This window comes from Salmo salar, chromosome ssa10, assembly GCF_905237065.1.
Source record: "Salmo salar chromosome ssa10, Ssal_v3.1, whole genome shotgun sequence".
NCBI classification, from domain to species: Eukaryota; Metazoa; Chordata; class Actinopteri; order Salmoniformes; family Salmonidae; genus Salmo; species Salmo salar.
Genome location: NC_059451.1, coordinates 51593971 through 51611120, shown reverse-complemented (window position 1 = coordinate 51611120; position 17150 = coordinate 51593971). Strand labels below are relative to the sequence as shown.

The 17150-nt window shown below is 44.8% G+C and overlaps 1 protein-coding gene across 1 annotated transcript; it reads right to left on the bottom strand.

The window, feature by feature from the left end:
- Nucleotides 1-654: 654 nt before the first annotated feature.
- On the bottom strand, nt 655-12089 carry si:ch211-262h13.5 (CY domain-containing protein). The gene is made up of 7 exons (XM_014123618.2): nt 11771-12089; nt 11177-11287; nt 10589-10676; nt 10144-10310; nt 9909-10004; nt 9628-9711; nt 655-1446 (listed from the first exon to the last, which is right to left on the bottom strand). The coding sequence occupies exons 1-7, from the start codon at nt 11969-11971 to the stop codon at nt 997-999; spliced, it is 1197 nt and encodes a 398-aa protein (XP_013979093.1). The 5' UTR covers nt 11972-12089; the 3' UTR covers nt 655-996.
- Between the last annotated feature and the right edge of the window lie 5061 nt (nt 12090-17150).

The window sequence follows — 17150 nt, the reverse complement described above, 5'->3', positions numbered from 1 at the left end:
AAAAATTGCCTTTCTTACTACAAGTGCACCAGTATACCAAAGTATTAAGCGAAAACAAGCATAGAAAACAGTATTGGCATTAATAAAAAACAAAAACAACGTAAGGCTACTATTATATTATAATTATTTCAGTGGCAACCTGGTTGATTAACAATATTGGGTTAACATGTTTTTTAAAATATATATATAAATAAATAAATGTGGGACACAAAAAAAGGCAGTGTAGAACACCAGTGCCCATCATGCATTGCTATAATAACATCATACTATTTTATTTATTTTTTCACATGAATTAAACTACGCATAAAAACGCGCAAAATCTGCTGAAATACTTTTTGCACATATTTGCACGAATTGAGTGTGAGATTGTGTTGTGTATGTATATATATATATTTTTTTTATAATTATTGTTTGGATAACCTTATTTCTTTAATGTATTTTTTATTTGTATTTTTTTTCACTGTTCATGCGATGCGCGCTGCAGAGAACACCGGAAGAAGAATTATCACTGAATTATCCCAGTGAATTATTGTGATGTTTGTGTCAATGAATCCCATAAGGGATGGGTTGCCAACTGGCGATTTGACCGGGAAATAAAACATGTCACCTAACAGGGAGATAAAGAGCCATTATACAAACAGTCAACACTTTTCATCACATTGTAAGAGTTTATTTAGCTGTTATTAAAATCAGATGAGATTGTCTGAACTAAAGTCTCAAAGAAACTTCTGAAATGTAAGCTACAGGCTAGATAACGACTAATGTCCCAATATGTTTTCAGAGAAGAGGTGTCATTAACTAAATAAAATATCAAACGTAGGCAGGATAAGCACTTGGATGAAACTCTACAATTTATACCAGTCTCCTAACTTTAAGTCATGCTCGAGATACGTTCAGGAGGATACAACCTACCAAACATTGCAGATAGAAAAGTCATACATTTCTTTATGAACGTTGCACAGAGTTGTGCCCTACTGAAGGAGGCTCTAGTCTGGGTCACACGGTGGTGTAGCGAGAAGGACCAGGGCAGGAGCGGAAGGGAGAGGGCGAGCTGGGGAACTCAGCCAGAAAGACAGGGGTGTGAGGGGGCTTGGCTGTCACCAGGGCCTGCCTCCGTCTGCGCAGGGGCCGGTAGCGGAAGTTGAAGGGCGGTCGAGCCACACCTGCACCTAGCTCCTCGGAGGAAGAGTCTGGAACTCCTGGAGAGACTGGAGTCTCCTGAGACTCCAAAGACTCGCTGGAAGACGAAGGGTTGGGGTTGGGGAAGATGCATGTAGGGTCAACCAGGATACTGGGGTCAACGGGTTGTGGTTGGGGCTCCTCCAGAAGAGGAGGGGGCGCTGTGGGGTAGGAGGGGATGATAATGGGGACATTGGGAACAAAGATGGGGACTTCAGGCATCGTTGGGGGTCGAGGAGGGGTCAGGTCATGGAAAACATCAATGCCCTAGAGAAGAAGGTAAAATACAATAAAACAAAGCAACACAGTACAATACAACAACACAATACAAGAATACAAATAACAACACAATAATACAAATAACAACACAACACAGTACAACACAACAATACAACAAAGTACAACACAACATCACAACCATACCACAATACAACACCAGAATACAAATAACAACACAACAATACAACACTACAATACAGCACAACAATGATTCACAGTACAACACAACAACACAATACAACACAACCATATAACACAAAAAACACAGTACAACACAACAATACAACACAGTACAACAACAACACAACCATAATACACAACAATACAACACAACAATACCACACAACAACACAACACAGTAATACACAACCATACCACACAGAACAACACGGTAATACAACACAACCATACCACACAACACAACACAGTACAACACATCAATACAACACAGTAATACACAACCATACCACACAGAACAACACAACACATCAATACAACACAGTAATACACAACAATACAACACAGTAATACACAACCATACCACACAGAACAACACAACACAACACAACACAGTACAACACATCAATACAACACAGTAATACACAACAATACACAGTACAACACAACAATACAAAACAACAGTACAACATAACAATGCAACACAGAACAATACAGCACAACATACAACACAACAAAACAACACAATAACACAACAACAAAACATTACAACAACACAATAAAACAATACAACACAACAATACCCTGCAAAAATAAAACACAAAACAACAGTACAACATAACAATGCAACACAGAACAATACAGCACAACATACAACACAGTACAACACAGCAATACAAACAACAAAACATTACAACAACACAACACTGTACAATGCAACAGAATACAACTCCCATCAGCCAATTTTGGAAATGATTTTATAATATAGGATTCATCATGAGTTCAGTCAAACTCAGATTTAACTAAGCTGTATTACAGTTTGGGTTTGGACACTGTATGAATCCACGTAAGTCCACCGACTCTGTTCCCTTTCACCTGAACTTTAATCTGAACTATCTGTTGCGATCGGGAGAGTGGGCCATCAGTTGTTGTTGGAGTTATTATCGCGGAGCGCGGCTTGGAGCGCACGCTTCAAACATTTTGTGTAATGTGAATGGTCAATGATCCCGGCCCTACGGATCATAATAGGCCAATTATGCAATTGGTATGGTTAAAATGTAATGAAATTACATGTACACATGAAGACACTTGAAGGGGTGAAATAAGAAAGTCATTGTTTGTTGAACTGATCGGCTCTGATCCAACTAATGGCGATTTATAGATTGAATAACCGATCACTGTTTGTATTATTCTTTCATGATTTATGATAAATAGTTACCAGCCTAAATTGCTCACTGATGGTTCCTATTGACTTATTAATGAACTGGATTGTTGAATTCTCTAAATGATGTTAATAATGAATGATTGTTATGATTAGATCTTTGTGATGATGGATTTGATTGGATACACGTTATTCTGTTTCCTTTGTTATGCAGCACAGACTACTCAGTAAATATACCACTTTATGGTTAAAGGAATTCCTGCCTCAGTCTCATCCATTCCTCTGTCACCTGACCCGTGACCACCTGTTCACCCTCACTGTCAGTCATCCTACCTGTCCAGCTACCCACACAGATTCCACTAATCTTTCAATGGTCCTTCAAGCCGGATGATGACGGAACCAAAGACGGGTGAAAAGGAAATGAAGGGGGAGAAGGAGGAATTGTCTCCACTGGAAGGAAGGAGAAAGGAAGAGAGAGCAGCAGAGGGAAAGGTCTTGGAACAAAGAAAAGATCCAGGAGCTAAGCCTGAAGTAACAAAGGCTTCATCCTCAACCACCAGTAGCACCAGGAGAACCAGGCAAGCACCTGGTTATCTTAAGGATTATGTGGTCGAGTTTCCCACATCCAAGGGCAAGCCCACCAGAGCTCAAAGTGGTGATGGATCAGCTGTACGTTTCAGCCATCAACCATTCCGGCTGTCATTCCGGCTGCCACCAATAGAGGGTCTGGGACGAGAGGGGACAGGCCCAATGAGGCCACAGTGGGCTCATCAGAAGTCCCGGGTTTATCCTTCACGCAACCAGAAGAGGGAGCCAACATTATGAAACTGCTAGTAGCCTCAGCCTATGGAAATCCCAGACCCAAACTGCCATACTTTGAGAGCGGAAAGGAGAGTGAATTTGTCCTTTTGGAAATGGCATTGGAGAACCTACTGGGTATTCACAGTCATCTGTTAGAACGCTACAAGTACCAAGTACTAATGGATCACTTGCGGTTTCCCAGTGCATACAAGCTGGCCCAATCCTTTATGCACTCTGCAATACCATACACTGCCGCTTTCCAGTCCCTGAAAGCGAGATATGGTGAGCCACGCCAGCTAGTCCAGAATGAACTAAACAACATCCTGAACACGTCTCCAATTAAAATGGGAGACCATGCTGCCTTCCAAGAGTTCTCCCTGGCTGTCCAATCCCTGACCTCGATGCTCCAATCCGTTGAAGGAGAAGATGGGAACGAGCTGAAATGTGGCTCCCACGTGGACAGGCTTCTTAGCAAGCTGCCAGCGTCCCTCAGGGACAGTTTCATTGAACATTGTTTGAACAAAGGCATCCTGAAGGAGGGCTCGACAAGCACCTATGCTCTCAGAGACCTGGCCGCATGGTTGCAGGTGAAAGTGAGGGCGAAGAGCATCGCTCACCAGGCCACAATCTCAGCCATAGTCTACGGGGGAAGGAAGGAGTTTGAACGCCAGGAGGGACAGAAAAGGCCAAATCCCACTACTATGTACTTAAATAGTGAAGCCGGGGAGGAACCCAGGAAGAAGACCCCTCTCAAGAGCAAGAACATCAAATTTCAGCCTTACTGCCCATATTGCAATAGTAAGGGGCACTTCCTTGGCTCATGCCCCAGGGTAAAAAAGCTCACTCAACCTCAATTGAAGGCTTGGATCACTTCAGGCGAGCGATGCTACAAGTGTGCCCGTAGCCACAAGGCGGAGACCTGCACATTGAGGAAACCCTGCAATCGCTGTATGAAAATCCATCTCACAGTGTTGCATGATGTAATTCCCCAAGCACAGAAAGAGCAGAGTATGCTCATGGTAGGAGCTGTAAAGGAGCTCTACCTCGACCAGCAGAACCGGTCTCCAAGGGTCATGTTGAAGGTGGTCAAGGTCACTCTGTGGAGTGAAGGGAGAAGCATTGATACATTCACCGTTCTAGATGATGGGTCTGAACGAACAATCATTCTCCCGGCGGCCACCCGTCAGCTTAACCTGGAGGGGACCCCCGAGACCCTTAATCTCAGAACGGTGCGACATGATGTTATCCAAATGAAAGGCTCTGCTGTGACCTTCAGCATTTCACCTTCAGGAAACAGGGACGTGGCCTATACCATCACCAATGCCTGAATCTCGCAGAGCACTCCTGCCCGGTAAGTGTTATACAGAAACAATATCCTCATCTCAGAGGATTGCCTCTTCCTAGCCTGGCCAGAGTAGCGCCACTTATCCTATTTGGGTCAGACCACCTACATCTCATCACCCCGACAGAGCCTATACGAGCTGGACCAGAAGGCGGGCCCGTTGCTGTCCCTACATCCTTGGGTTGGGCCGTGCAAGGTCCAGCCCATTTACTTCTCTCCACCCAAGCTGTACAGTCACAGCAAGTCCTCTTCACCAGAAGCAATCCAGCTCCATCCCTCTGTCCAGCCACTGACCTCCTTCGGAATGTTGAGATGCTATGGAAGATGGACACCTTCTCCAACCGGAAGCTACAGGAGGTCACTCGCTCTAAACAAGACTCCTATGCATTAGACCTCCTGGAAAAGTGCACCACCACCACTGAAATGGATGGCGTTCGGAGGTACGCGACCCCACTGCTACGGGTGCCCAACCATCCTCCTCTGGCAACCACGACACGGGCTGTACTCCCACTATTGCGTGGAACGGAGCGACGCCTGGTGAAGAATCCTGAGCTTGCTGAAGTTCATAACCGAGAAATTCATAACCTTGTAAAGGCAGGCTATGTCACCAAAGTGACAGCTCAAGAAGAGGGAAACGCACTCAGCGAATCCGGGTATCTCCCTCACCATGTTATCCAGCAACACGGTAGGAAGTACAGACTTGTCTTCAACTGTTCATTCCAAGCTGCTGGTCAAAGCCTGAATGACTGTCTACTCCCCGGACCAACTTTAGGTCCTTCCTTGCTCGGTGTCCTTCTCCGGTTCTGGCAGCACTCTACAGCCATCAGTGGAGACATTAAAGCCATGTTTCATCAGATTCGTCTGCTGCCTTCCGACACTACACTGCTCCGGTTCATATGGCGAGATATGGAACGAGACGCAGAGCCCACAATCTATGAATGGCAAGTACTCCCATTTGGCACCACCTGCAGTCCTTGCTGTGCCATATACGCTCTGCAGAGACATGCACGGGAGCACCCAGACAGTGACCCAGAAGTATGGGATTTAGTGGAAAATGTCTTCTATATGGATAACTGCTTACAGAGTGTCCCATCCACGGCTGAAGCGAAAGCACTCCTTGATAAAGTAAGGAATCTCCTGTCCAAAGGGGGAATTGAGGTCCGACAGTGGGCGAGTAGCAGAGCGGAGGTTATCCAGCACCTCCCGCCACAAGCCAGGTCTAGTAGCAGTGAACTATGGCTATCGCAGTCTGGCGCTAACCCACAAGAGCCCACTCTAGGACTGAGATGGAGCTGCATACCGGATACCCTGGGGTACAAGCACCGCTCCGACTTGAGTACCGAAACCACCACTCTGCGCACCATCTATCGGCCCCTGCCAGTCGATCCCCTTGGGTATATTCTGCCATACACAACCCGGGCCAAAGTCTTAGTCCAGAACCTGTGGCAGACCAAGAGGGACTGGGATGAACCGACCCACTCGGCTGACCTAGTGGAACAATGGCTCTGTTGGGAAACAGAGTTATCGGAGCTCTCAAGTCCAAATGCCAAGATGTTATGTACCACCCTGTGCTGACCAACTGGGATCATGTCTGGAACTGCATGTGTTCTGTGATGCTTCGGAGCGAGCTTATGGGGCGGTTTCCTATCTAAGAGTGGAGGATAAGGCAGGCCACAGCCATGTATCCTTCGTCATGGCCAGGTCCAGGGTCGCACCCAAGAAGCAGTTGTCAATGCCTAGGCTGGAACTCAGTGGTGCCCTTTCCGGAGCCCAGTTGGCATCGACCTTGCGAGCCGAGCTCACCTTGCCAATCCAAAGGGTCATCTACTGGAGTGATTCAACAACTGTATTGACCTGGCTCAAGTCGGAGTTCTGCAGGTATAAGGTATTTGTCAGAACTCGCATTGCGGAAATCCAAGACCTAACAGAAGTCCAAGACTGGAGGTATGTTGACAGCGTAAACAATCCTGCTGATGACGTTACTCGTGGTAAAACACTTAAGGAACTGGCTCAACCCCATAGCTGGAGTTTGGGGCCACCATTCTTGTCCCAACCAGAGAACGAGTGGCCAACAGCCCCCAGGCGTGCAGCCCCTCCGCAACCAACTGAAGCTCATGAGTTAAGGAAGTCCGCCCAATGCTACAGCATCTCTACAGAACCAACAACAGCTCTCCCTGACCTGACACAATCCCAAACCCTGCCGGATCTGATCACCGCCACAAACCAGTGTCAGATGGGGTGGCTTCCATACCCACCTCCCTCGCGGCAGAGACACTACTCCTCCAGCATGCACAAGCAGTTAGCTTCCCTGAGGAGCTAAAAGCTCTGAAAGCCGGTAGGGATGTGGCTAAGGACAGCCATCTTCTCTCTCTTGCCCCAGAATATGATCAAATCCTTGGAGTGATCAGAGTCGGAGGGAGGCTGCGCCAAGCAGAAGTTTTGGATCCCGATGCTATCCGCCCAATTATACTTGACTCCAGACACCCTAGTACCAGGCTCCTCATCAAGAGTTATGATGAGAGGCTTCTCCATCCAGGGCCAGAGAGAGTCTATGGGGAGATGAGGCGGAAGTACTGGATACTTGGAGGATGAGGAGCCCTTCGTAAGCACCAATACTTCTGCGTGGAATGTCAGAGGTGGCGGGCCAGAGCCACGGTGCCCAAAATGGCAGATTTACCCCTGCTTGCTTGCGCCTCCTCAAACCACCCTTCTGGTCAACAGGAGTCTATTGCTTTGGCCCCTTGATGATCAAGCTAGGTCGTCGAGTGGAAAAGCGCTGGGGCATTCTATTCAAGTGTTTGACCACTAGATGTGTCCACCTGGACCTACTGGAGAGTTTGGATACTGAAGCGTTCCTCATGGCCCTACGGCGGTTTATCTCCCGACGGGGGAAACCCTAAGAGATCCTGGCTGACAGAGGCACAAACTTCAAGGCAGGAGAAGCCAGGTTAGAGGAAGCCTTCCAAACCATGGAACCCAGCCTCCAGGATCAGCTGATGGACCAACAAATCTCATTCAAATTTAACCCTCCAGAAGCTCCTCATTTTGGAGGAACATGGGAGCGAGAGATCAAATCTGTAAAGATGGCCTTACGAGTCATACTGGGGGACCAAACTGTCACGGAAACTGTCTTGCGGACTGTCCTGATAGAGGTGGAAGGGATACTGAACTCCAAACCCTTGGGATATCTCTCTGCAGACATCGCTGACCCCGATCCGGTTACACCGAATATGCTCTTGATGGGACGCCGAGATGCATCACTTCCTCAAGCCATGTATGCTGATACCAACCTCGTTGGCAGGCGCCGGTGGCGACACAGCCAGAACTTGGCTGACCATTTCTGGGCCCGACTCAGTCGGGATTACCTACCAAGTCTACAGCACAGAGGGAAATGGCGGAGAGAAATGGCCAGCCTGGAAACTGGCCAAGTCGTAATGATGGTGGACCCTCAGCTGCCTCGAGCCTCCTGGCCGGTGGGCCGTATCACTAAGATCATGCCTGGGACCGATGGTCGTGTTAGATCGGTGGAGATCCAGGTAAAGAACCGGACATATATCCGGCCAGTTGCCCGACTAATTCCTCTCCCTGAGATGACAGAGGACGGGGAGCAATGAGCCTTTTTTGAGGAGTGTGGAAATTAACCAATTTTCGGGGTGGCTGTAGAAAAAGCCCATGGAGTTGGTGGAATAATCCTTTAATTCATTGCCACTTACTCAGCTGGGCCAGGGGCGCTTTAATTAGGTCAGGTGGAAATGTCCGACAGATCTCCACTCCATAAAAGGAGTAAATCACCATCGCCTGATCGCGCAGCTTTCTCTTCCTTCACTCTGTCTAATCCAGAAGTTCTGTACGTCCATGAATCCACGTAAGTCCACCGACTCTGTTCCCTTACATCTGAACTTTCATCTGAACTATCTGTTGCGATCGGGAGAGTGGGCCATCAGTTGTTGTTGGAGTTATTATCGCGGAGCGCGGCTTGGAGTGCACGCTTCAAACATTTTGTGTAATGTGAATGGTCAATGATCCCGGCCCTACAGATCATAATAGGCCAATTATGCAATTGGTATGGTTAAAATGTAATGAAATTACGTGTACACATGAAGACACTTGAAGGGGTGAAATAAGAAAGTCATTGTTTGTTGAACTGATCGGCTCTGATCCAACTAATGGCGATTTATAGATTGAATAACCGATCACTGTTTGTATTATTCTTTCATGATTTATGATAAATAGTTACCAGCCTAAATTGCTCACTGATGGTTCCTATTGACTTACTAATGAACTGGATTGTTGAATTCCCTAAATGATGTTAATAATGAATGATTGTTATGATTAGATCTTTGTGATGATGGATTTGATTGGATACACGTTATTCTGTTTCCTTTGTTATGCAGCACAGACGACTCAGTAAATATACCACTTTATGGTTAAAGGAATTCCTGCCTCAGTCTCATCCATTCCTCTGTCACCTGACCCGTGACCACCTGTTCACCCTCACTGTCAGTCATCCTACCTGTCCAGCTACCCACACAGATTCCACTAATCTTTCAGACACCATTTTTCTCTGCTCTCATTGAGTTGTCTGCAGTTTACAGTTCTTGTGCCAGGTGCTCTGTCTCATTCCCAGAACTGAACAGATAAGCAAAAGCCCAAACAAACAAAGATACTGTAGGCGTATTGACAATACCTGTGGATGGAATATTTCACAAGAGACATCCACGTCTGGTTGGCCGATAGCTCCATACACCGCCCCCTTACAAAACCCAGCTGGCTGCAAGGGAAAGGTTGCAACACGGTGTATGCAGGGGGCAACTGCATTTAAAATGTTATATACTGAGGCAAAAACAACACAATGGTTTGCAGTGGTATTCGACATTCTATTCTATCTCGTCGATTCCATCCCCCCTTCCACTTTTGGCAAGGCAACTGTGATATAAAATGTTGCCATGGGTTCTGACACATACGTACGTGTCCGCTGTTGTCTGTTGGCACACACATGCCCACATAGCCCTCGCGACACTCCTGCACGGTGTACTCCACAAAGGTAGCAGGCACGGGCACACTCTGGGGGAACATAGACGAGGACAGAAAAGAGTCACTCATACCGTTAACATGTCTACTGCGCTCACTAATATGAGATGGTTTTATGTACATAAATTTATCAAATAATCTATAAGAGCAAGTTAGCAGCCAGGCTCGCTACCTGTACGGAGGCCCTGGTAAGGTTCTGCAGGGCCAGGCTGGAGGGCAGGGTGCTCTGCGTGTTGAACTTGTAGAGGGTCAGCCCAGCAGCGTGCACCGCCCTGGGGCTGTCTACGGGCAGCAGCAAGGGGCAGGCTGGACATGTCTGCTGCAGCTTCTCTGGAGGGTCTGCAGGGGGAGACGGCAGAGGAGAAAGGGGGAGAGGACAAATGGGGAGAGTGCAAAGGAGAAAGGAGGAGAAAGGGGGACAGAGGACAGAGGAGAGAGGGGGGATTTGGTCCAGCCAAGGCACATATTCTGCAAAGGCCTGCATAGAAGATCAGATTTTTGTGACCCCTTGAAGGGTTTTAAAGTGTCTTGAGTGTCTTGAGCACCCATTGAGGCCAAGTGCTGGGATTGACTATCTAGATGTGTAGAATAGTGAGAGTACAGTATAGTTACAGTACCAGGCACCAGTGTGCAGTCATAGCTGTACAGGTAGGAGTATCCCTTGGCTGTGTGGAGAATGGTGGTATTGCAGTTCCCAGAGATTTGCTGCAAGGGAAACAATATCATTGTCAATAAAATCATTATTGCTTGAACTAATGCATCCAATCTGAGGGAAAACTTAGTCCAGCAATTCTGGAGTATATTAAAACTGTTTTAAAAACTAGCGCAGAGACCAGTTTGATACTGAACAGTACTCGCTGAATGGTGAGGTCACTGTCTACAGATGGCCATGACAGTGTTCCTTGGGTCACACCTCTACTCTGCACCACAGTGTTTTATTAGTAACCCGTCCGGTGCCGTTGGGCTACAGAGGTAGTGAAAACTGCTATGTGTGTTTTATTAGGACAAAACAGGAACACAAAGTCACTGATTCAGATCCAGGAATAGCAACTGTAGTGTACATCTTGGCACAATGTACGTGTTGGTATGACTATGAAATGGGAAAAAAACGACTGCTGTGTGTGTGTGTGTGTGTGTGTGTGTGTGTGTGCGTGATAAACAGTTTGTATTGAATTTGAATGAGTTTCTGTATCAGGGTGACATACGGTTTCCATGAAGGGTCTGACGTCACATCGTTTCCAGGGTTTAGGGCTCCTCACATGACACTTGGTCTCCAACACATCTAGAAGGAGGTAGTAGACGTTTCCAGCTGGACCCTGAGAGAGACGAACATTATCATGGACTTCAGACACTCAGCAACACGAGGCTGTGTTTTCCCTCTCTCTTGGCCAGGCTGAGATTATTAAACGACCAACATTACATTTCCCTTCATTCACCATGGGTTTGCCAGCCTCATACTCAAGAGAATAATGTAGTGGCTGAATGCCAGGTGTGTGTGTGTCATTTCAAGATAAACCCATTTATTAATCCTTGTCTCATGATACCACTAATCCCAAAATCTGATAAACAAGAATCTGATCTGACTTTGACGTTACAACAGATCTGCATCTCGTCACATAGTATTAGAATAAAACCCACACTACACCAGACTCTTCTGCCCATGCGCAATTAGTTTGGGTACACGTAGGCCCCAAACAAGCAAACACTCATTAGTCTAGTAGTTGATTTTCTTAAACATAGATTCCCGAATTTAAAATAAACTGACAGCAACATTCTTTGATAATAGACAGAAAACTGACCTGAGCGTGAAGATGAACGTTGGATATTCTATTGAGGGCAAATTTATACCCCTCGGTTCTGTCTTCATTGATGTAGGTGAGCGCCAATTTGGAAAGCTTCTCCACAGTTTTGTCGTTGCAAGGTGTCGGCGATAGCGCTATCATCTGTCCACCGGCGCGCAAAATATGAGTTAACAGTAAAATCCAGGTACATTTTCCCATTTTAATAGTTTTTAATAAACTTTTTTTGTCGGCAAGATGGGTAAATGTCAAGTGGAAAAAATGTCTCTTGTTCTCCTCCTACCACATCTGTTTACTTTGCGGCAGTGACTTTTGGAATCAAAAAGAAAACAGAGATTTTGAAACGGAGCCAAGATAAAGTTATTTTATTTGATTGTTTAAAAAAAAACAATTAAATTAAATAACGTGTTTCTTGAATAATTGTGTTTCTTGAATAATTGTATCTGTCAAACCCGATAATTGTCGGAAGTTCTAGGACCTACTATGTGACTTTACACATTTTCACATGTCATCTTCTGAACTATACATAATATTATATGACAGAATATCCGAAGGATTTATGTCTAAAATGTAACCTAAACCAGATCGATCACATGGTATAAGTCTCCCAATAAAAAAGTGCTGACTTTGACTAACACGGTCCAGATTATGATCTAAATTGTTCGCTATTTGCGTCTTGGTAGATTGCAGTTGTTCATTCCACCAACAGGCGGCACTGTTGGCCTAATCATTCCATGGAGAGCCACAGCGGTTGAATGAAACAGGATTGGAATTTGAACGTGGAACGTGCCTTTAATACCATGACAGAATAGAAATATGGATACGGACTTGTAAATATCTATTGCCTTTAGCTTGTGCAGAGCTTGAATCACCTGAGGTGTATATTACAAAGCAGAATCAATTATTTAGCCAGCTAATTTTGATAAACAACTATAAATTACTATTGATTTTCTGGTTCATTACAGAAGCTTAACTTGTTTTGGTTGTTGAGTCAATAAGGCCGTTGCCATTTGAAGCTTATCTTATAAAAAAATTAAATGTTATTCAAGAGGATTTAGTCAGTCCTGCTCTGGTTGGTGGTGATGACAATCATGTCCAACAGAGTTATGTTTATTTAATTTACCTTTATTTAATTAGGCAAGTCAGTTAAGAACAGATTCTTATTTTCAATGATGACCTAGGAACGGTGGGTTAACTGCCTTGTTCAGGGGCAGAACGACAGATTTTTTTTTTTCCCCTTGTCAGCTCAGGGATTCAATCTTGCAACCTTTCGGTTACTAGTCCAACGCTCTAACCACTAGGCTACCTGCTGCCCCTGTTAATTGATGGTGAAGGCCTAAAGATTCAAGTAAATTAATTTCCTTTTTCTTGTGTCTGGGAAGGAATTCCATTTGGAACCTCTTATGGAACTGTGGAACCTGTATCTTGTCTTCTAAGAGGGGCTATTTTCATGATGTGTATCTGTAGTGAATCAAACATATGGAATCATCTGAGAGGTGTTTACACCTCATCCCAGAAATAGTATAACATGAGCCAGGTTGATAGAGGAATCTGTCAACACAGGTCTTGGAAAGCCTTATTCTATTGCTTAGTTGTTGTTTATCCAACGGAGCAATCATAAGTGATATTCAGATATTCAGAGTACCTCAGAATACATCTTGTTTTAATGCTGTTGTTCTTCCTCTTTATTGCTGTTGAATAGTGATCCACTTCATAATAGTAGTATCTCCACTCACAGTAGAACAGTGGTTCTCAATATACAGTAGAACAGTGGTTCTCAATATACAGTAGAACAGTGGTTCTCAATATACAGTAGAACAGGTGGTTCTCAACGTACAGTAGAACAGGTGGTTCTCAACGTACAGTAGAACAGGTGGTTCTCAACGTACAGTAGAACAGGTGGTTCTCAACGTACAGTAGAACAGGTGGTTCTCAACGTACAGTAGAACAGGTGGTTCTCAACGTACAGTAGAACAGGTGGTTCTCAACGTACAGTAGAACAGGTGGTTCTCAACGGACAGTAGAACAGGTGGTTCTCAACGGACAGTAGAACAGGTGGTTCTCAACGGACAGTAGAACAGGTGGTTCTCAACGGACAGTAGAACAGGTGGTTCTCAACGGACAGTAGAACAGGTGGTTCTCAACGTACAGTAGAACAGGTGGTTCTCAACGGACAGTAGAACAGGTGGTTCTCAACGGACAGTAGAACAGGTGGTTCTCAACGGACAGTAGAACAGGTGGTTCTCAACGGACAGTAGAACAGTGGTTCTCAACGGACAGTAGAACAGGTGGTTCTCAACGGACAGTAGAACAGGTGGTTCTCAACATAGTGCAGGACAAAGTACCCCTTCATGAGTATTTTAGCAGTAGGTCTATGGTTCCTTGAGTCTTCTCAAATACCCCTGTGGATCACCCCCCAGAGAACCACTGCATTAGAGAACTAGTTACTGTATTTTGTTTCATACAGGGTCAAACTAATGCAGTGTCCTATAGTATATTCCTAGCATTGTTTTTTTTTATTGTGTCCTAATCATTTACATTCATGTGTTTTTTTTTTTTCAAAATTGTCACAACATGTACAGTACATCTGCTTTGAGAGTTTCTTAGACAAAGACTGTTCAGTTTGGGGACAGAGGAATCAGGAAGACTGACATATCCCCAGCAAATTAGATGTGAATATCTGAAGCTACTTGGGTAAATGTATGAATAGCAGGAATAGAGAGGGACCACATCTGAAGCTGGCCATCTTAGTTAAGCCTTCACATCTGATTTAGACCGAAGCCTGGAGGACAAATCCCACTGTCAGAAACGTTATGATATACCGACCAAAAATTCCAATTGCAAATCAAATTCAAAAGATTGTTCTTTCAGCTGAGGTAAAGAGCTTAAAAATATGACTTTTAACTTGTCAATTTGGCTCCGCCAGAAACGTCAGGGAAAGTTCCAGCTCTAAGTCGATTAGCTCCCTCCGTCCTCACATGCCGACAGATCAGGAACATTTGGTTTTAATCAAAAAGTAGAATTGGACAGACAATAAGTGTTTCTGATGTGAGTTGTCTGTGTGTGCTTGTGAGTGTTTTTGTTTTACTAATGGTTTATTCAGAAACTTGAGCAGGGCGTTTCTTTAAAATATGAAACTATTCTGTTTGGTGGTCACTGTGATGGCCAGCAATACGTGCCTGTTGGTCTTGCATCACCTCAAAAGGCCTTGCCTTCTACCAGTCATTGAAGACGGTCCTAATTAGATGTCAACATAAACTGTCAACGATGGGTGTAGCTGGTGCATGGAAGTCAGGCGCAGAAATTAGTGGACCAAGCATTTTACTGAGGCAATGATTTGAACAGAACGCAACCGCGTCACAAAACAAATGCCCAAAGAACAAGTGAGGCAGCACAAAGTACACACAGCCAAGTACAAAGTACCGGCTGCCACAAAGCACGGGTACAAAACAAAACCCGGCGCAAACCAGCCGGAAGCGTGCCAACCTGACAATAAACAATACCCCACACAGACATGGAGGGAACAGAGGGCTAAATACACATAGTAATTATGAGGAGATGTAAACCAGGTGTGCAGGAAAACAAGATAAAACAAATGGAAAATTAAAGGTGGAGCGGCGATGGCTAGAAAACCGGTGACATCGAATGCCGCCAAAACACGACTTTGGCGGAAGTCGTGACATAAACAGAGGTTTTGGAGGTGTGTATTGTTTAGTTTATGGTTGGGATGGAATGGAAAAGGAAAATAGCAATTTCAACGCGATCTTAGTAATGACCGTATGGCATTGTGTAAGAGTCTTATCTTAATTTCGTCATGATATAATTAAGCAATAAGGCACGAAGTGGTGTGGTATATGGCCAATATACCACTGCTAAGCTCTGTTATTACGCATGACATAATGTGGAGTGCCTGAATACAGCCCTTAGCCATGGTATATTGGCCATATACCACAAACCCCCAAGGTGCCTTATTGTTGTTATAAACTAGTTACCAACGTAATTAGAGTAGTAAAAATACATGTTTTATCATACCCGTATACGGTCTGATATACCACGGCTGTCAGCCAATCAGCATTCAGGGCTCAAAACACCCAGTTTATAATTTGTTATTTAAGCAAATTGTTGTGTGTAAAAGCGCATTGTGTTTGGGTCAGAGACTATAGAAACATACAGGAAATGCATGTATTACCAAGGAATTACAGCTATCTATAAGTATAACCAAGAGCTTTGAGAATGCAAAGAGAATGTCTCTGGCATTTCCTGCAAACGACTTGTTGAGCAACAATGATCTCTCTCCTTCTCCTTGAGATCCTTATTATTCTATAAAAGCTGCGTTATTTACATAACCTTGCTCCTTGACAGGATTTGAATAGATTCAGAAGCGCTGGCATGTTTTCAGCTGGCTACAACTACATTTAGACAGGATTTGAATAGATTCAGAAGCGCTGGTGTGTTTTCGGCTGGCTACAACTCAATTTAGACAGGATTTGAATAGATTCAGAAGCACTGGTATGTTTTCAGCTGGCTACAACTAAATTTAGACAGGATTTGAACAGATTCAGAAGCGCTGGTGTGTTTTCGGCTGGCTACAACTCAATTTAGACAGGATTTGAACAGATTCAGAAGCGCTGGTATGTTTTCAGCTGGCTACAACTCAATTTAGACAGGCCTGTGTGCTACAGTATTTCTCTCCCTCTCTTCCGTCTCTCTCCCCCTCTCTATCTCTCTCTTTCTTCTCCTTCTCTCTCTCACTCCTTCTCTCCTCCCTCTCTTTCTCACTCTCTCTTTCTTCTCCTTCTCTCTCTCACTCCTTCTCTCCTCCTTCTCTCTCTTTCTCACTCTCTTTTTCTCTCCTCTCTCTCTCTTCTGCTCTCTCTCTTCCTTCCCTCCCTCTCTTTCTCTCTCTCCTCTCTTCTGCTCTCTCCCCTGTCTCTCTCTGTCTCTCTCTCTCTCTCTCTCTTTCCCAGGGGATCAGCAGACTGAGGTAACCATTATTATTGCACCCTCATTTCTGTAACCCAATAACACTTTCATTTATATTCTATAGAAGTTCAACAAGTGATTACACATATTTTGTGCAAATCACTCTGAACACATACGTCTCATGACCCAAATCAGGTTAAAAGCCCTCCTGCTGCCATTTGGGAGAAGGCATGCCAGGAGTCAATGCTTTTCACATTCTCTCCTTCTTTCTCTCTCACTTTTATTTGGAGAGATCATCCAGCTCTTTTCCGTCCACCTGGAAAATTGCACACAGACCCTGGGACAATTACGATTTGAACCTTTATAAGGGTACATTGAAATTCCCAGAACATAGCTGTAATTCTAGCATGAACCAGGTGTTGCTCGCTGGAGACCTAGACCTCCCATATTTGAACAC

Bases quoted from the DNA above. Each gene is read 5' to 3' on its own strand.
- si:ch211-262h13.5 (XM_014123618.2), bottom strand. From the start codon at position 11,971: ATGGGAAAATGTACCTGGATTTTACTGTTAACTCATATTTTGCGCGCC. The intron at 11,288-11,770 runs GTCAGTTTTCTG...CGTCTCTCTCAG, and splicing joins ACGTTCATCTTCACGCTCAG to GGTCCAGCTGGAAACGTCTA. The intron at 9,712-9,908 runs GTACGTATGTGT...TTTCCCTTGCAG, and splicing joins CAACAGACAACAGCGGACAC to CCAGCTGGGTTTTGTAAGGG.